We start from the raw sequence: 12,782 nt of genomic DNA on the forward strand, positions 1-12,782 counted from the left end.
TAAAGTATATTAGAAAAAGTTTTATTGGGGCATTAGGGAATTCTTATTCAAATTTGTTATGAAGGATTAGTTACTCTTTAACTGTATTTTTATTGAAGTCATGCAATAAAGTTTTGTACAATCATAACAGTATTTTCAAATAAGTAGTCATTGCAATTCAAACATACTTATACTTAAGTACCAAGATGTAAAAGTGAGTATGACAATTCTTAGCATTCAGACAAGAAAGTATACATCGAGCGATACAGACCTCGACAGGACAGACACAGCGAAAGGAGAGTAAGGGAAAAGGATGGCGTCAAGATAGCTATCCTATTGATTCAGGTCTAATGTATTCACAGGAATTGTAAGATGCAAAATTCGTCCCAAGTCTCCCACACTATGTCAACGCTCCAGTATTAGAGTGTTGTGTATAAGCTCCTAGTAATGAGATTTGTACTGGAGGGGGGTATAGATTGTTTCCAAAATTTAGCTAACCTACACCTAGCTGCTGTTAGTATATGTAGTGCTAGTTTAAAGTGGTGTCTCGGGGGTGCCAACTGTGTCACGTTAATTAAGTAGAGTAAGAGAGCTAAAGGGAATTTAATATGGGTCACCTGGTATATATGATCGTATACTAGTTGCCAAAAAGGGTGTATTGACGCCCATGACCAAAAGATATGAGAGAGAGATCCCACTTCTGTCTGACATCGCCAACAAATGGCTGGAAGACACGGGTTAATACGATGTAGTGGTTGAGGAATCCAAAACATTAAAAATTTATATTAATTCTTTGACATTTAAGGATACGCACTTGGCATATTGAATATTAGTAGGTTTGTACTTGCTAATGTAGAGAGGCAATCTGTCGGAATCCCTCCATTCTAGTTTGCCATTCCACCAGTACTGCATCCGTATAAAGAAATGTAAGCTGCTTAACAGGTCCCTGCGAAGGAGAGGAACTCTACCTGAAATTAAAAACATAAAGGGAAAACACAGAAGGAAAGTGGGGAGGATCTGAGCAAGAAACTAGTTGCACTAGCCAGTAGATAGTCAGGAAATAAGATCCCAAGATAGGGCAATAAGCTACACTCCACTCTATTCCATGTACATGGATATGGAGAAACGGGAGGCCCATTTAGAAGGGCTAATGGAAAGTAAAATCGAGCTCAGAGAGCTGTAATGAACCATTTCTTATCAACACTGAAGAATTATGGGTAGAGAGCAAGAAACACATCTGCACTAAACAAGGCAAGCATAACAACTTAGGGGCTTGAAAAGGGTTACCATGGGAAGCATAGAAACAGTCTAGTGCCTGCTGCCAGAGCACAAGAAAAATTATCATCCAAGATACCTAGCTTCATGTCCCAGTTTGCAGAGCGGCGCAGGACACCACTCTAGAAGTCAGCCCAGTGTGAGTAGGTGGTTGGTTGGATTGCAGCAGATAATGCTTTCAGTCGGTTTAGCACCACCCTGTCTTCCACCAAATCCAGCCTCAGTAGCTAGGAGTCTGGTCCACACAATCCTAACCCTGATCGTCCTTCCTCCCACCATGTACAGTCTGGCCAAACAAGTGATCCCACACTCAGAGATATTCCGAGGAGCTCTTTTTTGCACCATTACTTGATTTGGCCCTCTCACCAAGCACGCTTAAAGAGGGACATGAGATCTTGTGCCCTGATTCCCAACCTCTTGAGCATCCACAGTCACAAGAACTTGACGGTGGTGAACGGCAATTAGAGTTTAATGAGGTGGATGATAATGAGACACAGTGGCCAATTAGTCAACTGCAATAACTTTCTCAAGAGGTTGATGCAGAGGATGAGACACAGTTGGCAATCACTGAGCTTATGGTTAGGTCAACAAATCTTGAGGATGATCAGAGTGAGGAAGTGGAAGAGGGGGTGGTGGACGATGAGGTCACTGACCCAACTTGGGAAGGTGGCAAGCCGAGCAAGGAGAGCAGTGCAGAGGGGGAGGGATCTGAAGCACTGCAACAGGCTGGAAGAGGCAGTGGGGTGGCAAAAGGAAGAAGGCGGGCCACACCAAACAGACCCGCAACTGTTCCACGGAGCACCCCCTTGTGAAAATCTCCCTTGCCAAGGAGTAGAGGTTCCGCAGTCTGGCATTTTTTTTGGTAGAAAGTGCGAATGACAAAAGAATAGTAGTTTTCAACCTGTACCATTTGAAAATGAGCCAGGGCATGAACACTAGCAACCTAACCACCACAAGCATGATCCGCCACATGGCATACAAGCACCATAATAAGTGGGATGAACGCCTGGGTCCACAATCTGTGTCTGCGGGTCACACCACTGCCTCATTTTCCCCTATGTTACGTGCTGGCCAATCCCCTGTCAAAGGCGCAGGCCCGGATGCGTCCCACCCTGCACCTGGACCTTCGCAAGCACCATCAGTGACCACATCCACTTCCGTGTCCCAGCGCAGCGTTCAAATGTCCTTACCCCAGGCCTTTGAACGCAAGCAAAAATACCCAGCCACCCACCCACAGGCCATATCACTAAATGCGCAGCTTTCCAAATTACTGGCCCTGGAAATGTTGCCATTTAGGCTAGTGGACACTGAGGCCTTCCGCAGCCTGATGTCGGCGGCCGTCCCGCGTTACGCAGTCCCCAGCCACTATTTTTAAAGGTGTTCCGTGCCCGCCTTACACCAACATGTGCCCGTAACGTCACACGTGCCCTGACCAACGCAGTTACTGGGAAGGTCCACTTAGCCACAGACACATGGACAAGTGCATTCGGCCAGGGATGCTACATTTTCCTGATGACACACTGGGTGAATCTTGTGGAGGCTGGGAGCGAGTCGTACCCTGGGATGGCACAGGTGCTACCAACGTCAAGGATTGCGGGCCCTACGTTGATTAGGGTTTCCGCCAGCACCTACGTTAGTGGCTCCAACCCCCACTTCTCCACCTCTTCCACTTCCACCACTGAACTATCCACGTGCAGCACCAGTCAGTCATCAGTCGGTAGCTGGAAGCAGTGTAGCACTGCAGTGGGGAAGCGGCAACAGGCCGTGCTGAGGATGATATGCTTAGGGGACAAACAGCACACCGCCACATAGCTGTGGCAGGGGATAAGCTACCAGACTGAGCTGTGGCTCTCGCCACTCAACCTAGAACCAGGCATGGTTGTGTCTGATAATGGCCGTAACTTGGATGTCTGACCTCTGTGAGGTTTTAAGAAACTTTGAGGAATCAACACAGATGGTGAGCAGCGATAGCGCTATTTAAAGTGTAACCATCCCACTTTTGTGTCTACTCAAACGCTCACTGCTCACAATTAAGGATGACGCTTTGCATGTGGAAGAGGTGGAAATGGGGAAGACATTTACACAGGGTGATAGTCAGACCACCCTCAGTTCGTCTTCTCAGTGCGAATTGGAGGATGAAGAGGAGGAGGAAGAGCAGGAGACGGTTGCCTCCGCTACAGAGGGTAGTACCCATGGAAGTTTAATTCCATCTGTTCAACGTGGGTGGGCAGAAGAGGAGGAAGAGGATGAGGAGATTGAGTGATACTCCTGATGACCCATGCGTTATACGCATTTTAGATAACACGATTACAAAACGGTGCAACACCAGAAGATGCTTGTTGAAAAATTGCTCGAAAAATTTCCATCTGACAACGCTGGCAGCAGAGTCCGTAGTTCCTTGGCCAACCGAGGTGGGGAGACAAACGGAACACACAGCAGTTCCAACAGAGGCAGGGCAACACTCTCCAAAGCCTGGGACAGTTTCATGACACCCCGCCAGCACCCTCACTCTGATGCGCAGGCTACTGTTATAAGGAGAGAAAAATTTTGGAGGAGGGTCAAGGAGTACATACCAGACCGTGTCAGTGTCCTCAATGATCCCTCAGTGCCTTACAACTACTGGGTGTCCAAGCTGGACACGTGGCACGAACTGGCGCACTATGCTTCGGAGGTGCTGGCCTGGCCTGCCGCTAGCATTTTGTCTGAGCGTGTATTTAGTGCTGCTGGTGGCATTATAACAGATAAGCTGATGAACATAAAGGCACTTTAAATGTGTACTGAATACACTGTATTCCCATGCACCCCTTCCACCACAAATAAGGGTATATGGTTGAATCTTCCTTTTCTCATCCTCCTTCTCCTCTTCCATCATATCAACATGCTTATTTGTCACATATAGTGCCCTCGCATATATGCCCTTCAAATATAATGTTTTACAGGGTCAGCTCACCTGCAGGCCCTCGCATAATTTTTTTTAGAGGGTCAGCTCAGCTGCAGGCTCTTGCATGTAATTTTTTTAGAGGGTCAGCTCACCAGCAGGCTTTCACCTACAATCTTTTACTGGGTCAGCTCACCAGCAGTCCCGCACCTCAAATCTTTTACAGGGTCAGCTCACCAGCAGGGCCCGCAACACAAATATTTTATAGGGTCAGCTCACCTGAAGGCCCTTGCGTTACATTTTTTAGAGTGTCAGCTCACCAGCAGACCCGCACCTAAAATCTTTTACTGGGTCAGCTCCTCTGCAGGCCCTCACCTAATTATACCTAATAGGTAATTTGTGCGCATGCTGCCTTGCTTGGATGTGGTAGCCGTAGCAGTTTCTCAGGCTCCCTCTCCCAGGCTATGAGCTGTGCGCTACGATTGGCCAGCGCTGCAGCAAGGGACAACCCTAATACAAAAACTCCGCCCAGTACAAAAGAAGGAGCTGCAGACACCGGAGCCTATACCGGGCGAACGGAGCGGCGCCCAGACATACTAGTAAGTGCAGGGGGACCCCTGGGCGCCGCTCTGCCCACTGATATAGTTAGTTTTTACTTTTTAAACTAGTGAAAGGTCCTCTTTAATACAAGACACTTATGTATTATGATTGTCCATATTGTCTCCTTTGCTGGTTTGATTCATTTTTCCATCACATTATGCACCGCTCGTTTCCAGGGGTTATGGCCACCACTTCAGCGCAGGTTCGAGGTGGCCGGGATATGAGCTGCTGCACATACATGCCTACTGTATGTGTACTCCCCCAGTTTTGGTGCCTTTTCCTATAGTGTGCAAGCATGACCACCGCTGCTGGATTGCGGGGTGGTCATAACCCCTGGATACAAGCAGTGTATAATGTGATGGAAAAATTAATCAAGACACCTTTTGTCTACATGATAAATGCAATTTGCTGAAGTGAGACAACCCTTATAAAGGAATTGTCTAGCATTAAGTAAGAAATGTATCCAGGAGAGATTTTCTAAGTATATAAATCACCTTGTCATCCTGCTCTATAATCCCTCCTGCTGCCATCTTTGGACATACAGTAACACCAAGGTGTGAGGATAGGCTAAAAAGCAAATCTAATCTCTTTTCATATGAGTTAAATATGTAGTCGAACCTAGTAGCTGACATCCCCAGTGGTCCCAACCTGTGCGCCATAAAATAAACAAAAAAAACATCAGACAGGATCCAGAAGTAGCTTAGCAGTGACATCTGCTTGAATGGCACATCACTGTGTGGGGACCAGGAACGGCTGGCACAGCTTAGGCATAGACAGGGGGGTGTGTTTTCTTTTCTTTCTTTATGGGGCACAGATAAGGACCACTGACATTGTCGGCTCCTAGGCCAGAAAAACCCTTTCATGTTTTTTTTCTTCTTGCTTATATAGATTATGCTTTTCTTTTTGTCTATGTATATATGGAAAAATAATAATATTATGGAAAAAAAAGTGACAATCAGTGTGGCTTCTAGTTCATTGATGCGCCCCATTTTTTTTTCTTTATTTCAGAAAGATTGGCCTGAAATTCCCTTTGTAGAAGAACCTCTTCATAAAGAGATGATTCCAGTTTCTATATTTTCATTGGACGTGATTCATGAACATTTTTTAGTAAATGCCCCCCTTTCTGTGAGTGCTTTTGGAGATATGGAGTCAAAAATTGATAAGAGTTTGGTGCTTTTGGATAATTATGCCTCCCAAATGTTATGTCTACCAGCTTTGGATGGTGATAAGGATTCTTTGCCAAGAGGTAAACACTACTTCAATGTTATTTGCTGTGATTGCTGTGATTGTATTATTACTTATTGTACTCTCTGTTTGATGCATGCTACTCTGCATCTGAAGTTGCATTACACTACTCCCAGGAACTGTTTTATGTTTCTTGTCAGATTGTTGTCATATTCTTTCCGTTTTATAATAAATTTAATGACGCTCCATGGGGTGTCCAAAATTTGGGATATTTTAATTTCTAACCCATCACTGATCTATACTTCAACACAACTCTGACCTGTTTATATATCTCTATGCCTAGTAGTATTGCAGACTTGGGTGCCTTCCACTCACATCATGTGACAGATCATGTGACACCATTTCAGGTTTTCATAGCAAAGAGGTGACTATATATGGACTTTTAACCCCTTAAATGGCATCTGTTAGCAAATGTGTACCTATGAAACTGGCTGACCTGTTGCATGTGCTTTTGGCGCCTGAAGGCATCAGTGTTCGTCCCATGTTCATATGTACCCGTGTTGCTGAGAAAAATGATGTTTTAATATATTCACTCTTCACTTTGGTTGACAGGACCAGGCAGTAGAAATGTCAGCACACCTGGCCTTGTCAATGAAAGTGCAGAGGGAGCAGCAGTTGCAGAGAGAGCTGAGCCTCTAGGTGTAATGGCAACACACCCACTGATCCTAGAAGCTTATTTGCAAATTAAGACTTCATTTTTCTCAGCAATGCAGGCAGATATGGACATGGGACCAACCCAGATGCCTTCCGCTGCCAAGTGCACATGTAACAGGTCAGCCAGTTTCATAGGTATAAATGTGCTGACAGGTGCCCTTAATGACCACTAGTACACTTTTTACTGCAGTCATTAAAGAGAGATCCCATAAATCAGTCAGAACTGTGTAATGTATCCATGGCCAAACTACAACATGGCATCAGTCATGTGACTGTGATGAGGGGATATCCTCTGCGTCTGGAGGAAAGAAGGTTTGTACACAAACATAGAAGAGGATTCTTTACGGTAAGAGCAGTGAGACTATGGAACTCTCTGCCTGAGGAGGTGGTGATGGCGAGTACAATAAAAGATTTCAAGAGGGGCCTGGATGTATTTCTGGAGTGTAATAATATTACAGGCTATAGCTGCTACAGAGGGGTCGTTAAGCCAGGGAGTTATTCTGATTGCATTATTGGAGTCGGGAAGGAATTTTTTCCCCCTTAAGTGGGGAAAATTGGCTTCTACCTCACAGTTTTTTTTCCCTCTGGATCAACTTGCAGGATGACAGGCCGAACTGGATGGACAAATGTCTTTTTTCGGCCTTATATACTATGTTACACCCCACTGAAATTCAGTAAGCAACAGTGTTAGGCTACTTTCTCACTCACGTTTGGTGCAGATCTGTCATGGATCTGCACAGACGGATCCATTCAGATAATGCAACAGTCTTCATCCGTTCAGAACGGACCCGTTTGTATTATCTTTAACATAGCCAAGACGGATCCGTCTTGAACACCATTGAAAGTCAATGGAGGACGGGTCCGTTTTCTATTGTACCAGATTGTGTTATAGAAAACGGATCCGTCCCCATTAATTTACATTGTGTGCCAGGACGGATCCGTATGGCTCAGTTTCATCAGACGGACACCAAAACGCTGCAGACAGCATTTTGGTGTCCGTCTCCAAAGCGGAATGAAGACTGAACTAATGCAAACTGATACATTCTGAGCGGATCCTTTTCCCTTCAGAATGCATTAGGGCAAAACTGATCCGTTCTGGACTGCTTCTGAGAGCCCTGCTGGATCAGCACACAGGACATTTTCATGGGATAACTGCATTGGACAAATGGTGGAAAGTATTGTGGCTATTACAACAACTACTTCATTGTATAGTCGTGGCGAAAAGTTTTGAGAATTACATAAATATTGGAAATTGGAAAAGTTGCTGCTGAAGTTTTTATAATAGCAATTTGCATATACTCCAGAATGTTATGAAGAGTGATCAGATGAATTGCATAGTCCTTCTTTGCCATGAAAATTAACTTAATCCCAAAAAAACCTTTCCACTGCATTTCATTGCTGTCATTAAAGGACCTGCTGAGATCATTTCAGTAATAGTCTTGTTAACTCAGTGTCACCGCCAGATCTCTGAGAAGTTCTGATAGACGTTCTTCAGTACCTCCTGCATGATGTTCTTTTGTTTTCGTTTCGCTTTGACATCTCTTCTCCCTCTCCCAGCTGTCATCCATTAGCAGTGATTGTCTCCCTTTATATCCCCTCCCATACTGCCTCACTTTGCGGTTTATACTACTTCCTGGATTGTGCTCAGTGCTAGAAGTTTGCTACTGCTGGTTTCTTAGATAAGTCTTTCCATTTATTTGTGTTTTCCTGTTGGCTTGATTCTAGGTAACCCTGACTCCCTCCGTATTTAGTGCAGGGAGCCAGTGGTCGTGTCCCCTCACTATTATAGGGTTTTCAGGTGTCACTCAGTCTAGGTACGTGGGGGGACATTATGGTGGGCTTTATTACTCCCACATGGTATGACCCCCTAGTAGCAGCGCCAGACTCTTCCTGCTCTGCTATCCCTCTCTACTCTGCCCCTTCTCCAAATCCTTATTATGAAATCTTTGTCATTATGATAAAACACATCAGCTCCGCCGAGCCCCCGGCGAAAGTGTTGAAGTCGTGTCCGAGATCCCCAAGGCCCAAGCCAAGTAATTGTAAGTTTTCATGTGGAATATGTTTGTTATACACATATAGCCTACACTGTGCCCCACAATATACAGTATACCTCTACACTGTGTAGTCTGTTCTATAAGCACCATTGTTTTGTGGCGACGGACAGAAAAAAATCTGGAAGTGCTCCTCCCAAGACCACTTGAATATGACAAACGGGGAAATCCCTCAGGAGGTTGCTACGCTATTATATTAATTGTTTTGAAATTAGGTGGTCACTAGGACCTGAGCGTAACTTTGCAACCTCACTGACTAATTTTAAATCCTGGATCCGCCACTGTCCCAAGCTTGCTGCTTGTGATAGGTAGCCCGGCCGCCACTGGCAATGCCCTCTGCCTCAGCAACATGGGCTCAGGGTAGGCCACGGGGGAGCGACGAGCGGTGCTGCGGCGGCGGGGAGCAGGAGACAGGATTGCAGCCGCAGGTCGCCCTCAGCCAGAGCCCCAGATTGATAAATTATTGCACTTTTGTTCTTTGTGTAGTGCGTGGCTGGAGGTGGGACAGGGGCGTGGCTGGAGGTGGGACATGGGTGGGGCCTGGAAGGGGGCCCTTGATTTATTTTGCCCGGGGACCCTGAGGGTTCTCAGTCCGCCCCTGTCTGAGAGCAAAATTTTATGTACATGTCGATTTGAAAATTGTGTAGCTGCCTATTCTTTAACCCCTAACTGTCACATTACAATTGGAAAAACCCTCTCAAAAATGTCACTTTTTATTGTAGATTTATAATACGCCTCTGCAGTAAATCTTGTTGGTGCAAAACTCAAGGAACACAATTTAATTTTAAACCCCTTAGTGACATAATTAATTTTATTCTTAATGGTCAATAATATTTTCCCTCTTTGTGTTCCAGCAGTCATAACTTTTAAATTTTTTCTTTAATTTTTATTTTTTATTTTGTGGGATTAGTTGTAGTTTTTTTTAGAAACCATTTTGGGTGTATATATTGTATAGTAAATAACTATTATTATTTTATTTTTAGAGAGAAAGATAAAAAAAACAATTTTAGCATTTTTTTGTATGATTTATTTATGGCGTTCATTGTGTGGTGAATACAGTGATGGTAATGTCACATTTATATGTATTTTTTATTATTATTTTGTCTCTCCTCCTGTAGGCTGTCAGCTCTGTAACTGCTCCCCCTCTGTAACTCCTCCAGTCTGAATACCAGAATGACAGCATTATCTTCAGTACATGTGAAGATATCACTGTTAGAAATCGGGATGCAGCTGAAAGTGAAAGTGCAAGCAGGTTTTACCCGTGATTATTCCCGACTCGATTTCTAAAAGTGATATCTCCTGCTTATCTTGGGCTAATGCTGCCATTTGTCATTGTCTTGTTTGAAAGTCTGGAATTCCAGTTTTAAAACAAGACCAGGCCCAAGCTTCTAGCTTTTACCAATCAGGAGATATCAGCAGTTACAGCAGATCCCCCTTCCACTTTTGCCTGATCCCAGCTCTGGCAGAACAGTTAAGTACTTTTCCCACAGCTTGAGCTGAGCTCCGGCAAAACAGTTAGGTGGTTAAACCAGTAAATGTAATCATTAAAACTGGAGTACCTCTTAAAATTAGACATCATATAGTACGTCTCTTTCTAACAAAGCTAGAACCAGCCCTGTACCTCACATGGATCCAGAGCTCACCCTATTCTTTGTTCCAATTGTTATTTCAGGCCGCCAGCTCAGGGGGCATGTCCTTTCTCGGGGGGCTTATTGCTGCAGCTCTTTTTCTGTAACTTTCTACTGCTTCTAACAGAAGATATGGCTGGTGGCAGTTGAAGATGTAAACTGATCGTGTATGACCACCTTAGTGAGGTGGACAGAAAAATAGGGAAAAGCACAAACAGCAGGTGGCGCTAAAATTCCATTAAGTGGTTACCTCTGCATTTGGCATATGAGTCACATTTAGAGTTGAGCGAACCTGCCTTTTGGTAGCTTCGAGTTTGGGGTTTAAGTGAATTATGTGATGGATTCTGTTCTCACAGAATCCATCACGTAATTCAATGCCGGCATACAGCACAATACAAGTGTATGGCCAGCTCTGAGGGTTCCATTCTGCTGGCCATACACTTGTATTATGACGGCATGCAAAACTGAATGCCTCTAAAGGCATTTCCCTAGGAATGGCGGCATTGAATTACATTATAGATTCATTCAGAAAAGAATCCATTATGTAATTCTCTTAAAACCCGAACTCGAACCTGCCAAAAGGCAGGTTCACTCAACTCTAGTCACATTATTAGTGTTTTTTATGGTTACTGACCATGTGGTTTTGCAGCTGTTAATTTTGTATTTATTGTACATGTTGTTCTACATATTCTGAAATACCAGACCATTCTTTCAAATTAGAATTGTTAACATTTATTAAATATTTTCTGTGAGGTCTGTTAGAAATCATCATTTACATCTACTGCCGTTGCTGAAGGAAATCGTCATCTATCAGAATATAAATCTTTAATAACCTCTACAATTAATTCATGTTTAGTTTTTCTTATGTGAAACATTTTACTCACTTTATTCACTGCCAATATACTGTATGTTGCTTATCACTGTTTGCTATAATTCAGTGTTTCTTTTAATGTTAGTCTTTCTTACTGAACCTGATACACCTGAACTCTCCCAGGATGCACACAAAAACATTAAGGTAATATAGCTTTAATTTAAAAAAATATCATTTTTGTATATAAAATAAAATGCTTACTCTGCCGATGTTTGGCTCTATTCACATGTATGTTATATCTGGCAAGAATTTTGGTAATTTTTACAAGTCTACAGCACTTTTTGGTCTGTCACATCTTAAAAATTGCTGAAAATCTGAATGGACTCCACTACAAGTCAGTGGCCGGGTGACCGGGCCTGTAACGAAGAGCCCCTGCTGTAACATATATTAACAACAGCTCAGGCAAGATGGCAGCCCCTTGTATAGTATATATAAAAATAAAAAAGTAGCACACATTGGCACAATTAGGGTTTCTACATTTCAGACTCGCTCAGAAAGGGAATGGGGCATAGCAGAACGGAGATGTTCCTAAGATGTGACATTATGCAAAAAATTGCAACACTTTCAAACACAGCTTGTTTTTTTTTTGCAAGTCAAGTCGTACTTTCTAATGGCACCGCTTTATATTGCATACGATGTAGTGGAAAGCTGAAAATTCCAAATGAGGTAGAATTGCAAAAAAATACATTCTGCCATAGTTTTATGGGTTTTGTTTTTACGAAGTTCCCTATGTGATCTGTTGCCTTCATTCTGCAGGTCAATACAATTACAGCGATACCAAATTTATATATATTTTTTTCTTGTGCTTTAATACTGATTTATTTTACAACTATGGGGCTGTAGTCTTTATTGATACAGTGTTATATGGTGTTTATGACTTATTCAAATTTTTTGGGGAGTTGCAATGACAAAAAAAACCCAGCTAATTTATATTTTTTATATTTTTTTCCCCCATTACTGTTTTTACCATACAGGAAAAAATGCATTTATATTTTAATAGTCCTTATTAATCCTTCTAGGGGAGTTTGACTGAGGACAATGATTTAACATTGCAGCCCATAAGTAATTCACTACATTTCTATGCTGTGGCAGGCCTCGGAGCCTTCAGAAGGCCAGAGGCTTCCATAACAACTGAACAAAAACACAGAAATATAGTGGCAAATCTGGGGGAGCTGCTTAACCCCTAACACTGTAGCGTGTTTTTCATTGGGGGAGCAGCCCCACCGCATGTGGACCGCAGCAAACGACTATCCCCAGCAAAAAATATTTTGCATACGGTGGAGGATGTCGGCGCGGTCCACATGCACCACAAAGGCATCCTACACAAAACGGAGCATTGTGCGGATGAAAATATAATCATAAATCACAGAAAAAATGCACCACACGGATATGCCACTGACTATACTGGCTAGTCATAAATGCAGATATTAAAAGCTGAGACTTTTGCCAATATATTCCTGTCAGGAAGATATCGGAGCCCATCATGCACCACGTCACGGTCCTCAGCATGGCAAGGGGTCCTACCACTAAGCTACCTATGGTGTGAACAAGGTCTGAAGGTGATGTAATCCAGCTCACAGCCAAGCTTCCACACAACCGCC

General features: G+C 43.5%; 1 protein-coding gene across 1 annotated transcript in view; it reads left to right on the top strand.

Annotated features, from left to right (window-relative positions):
- Positions 1-12,782, top strand: part of FAM227B (family with sequence similarity 227 member B) — a 529,618-nt gene that overhangs the window by 95,997 nt on the left and 420,839 nt on the right. The window contains exons 3-4 of the mRNA XM_044279615.1: positions 5,741-5,978; positions 11,267-11,325. Of these exons, the coding sequence (XP_044135550.1) occupies positions 5,741-5,978; positions 11,267-11,325 (297 nt within the window). The remainder of the gene's footprint in view (positions 1-5,740; positions 5,979-11,266; positions 11,326-12,782) is intronic.

The sequence above is a fragment of the Bufo gargarizans genome, chromosome 2, assembly GCF_014858855.1.
Source record: "Bufo gargarizans isolate SCDJY-AF-19 chromosome 2, ASM1485885v1, whole genome shotgun sequence".
Classification (NCBI taxonomy): domain Eukaryota; kingdom Metazoa; phylum Chordata; class Amphibia; order Anura; family Bufonidae; genus Bufo; species Bufo gargarizans.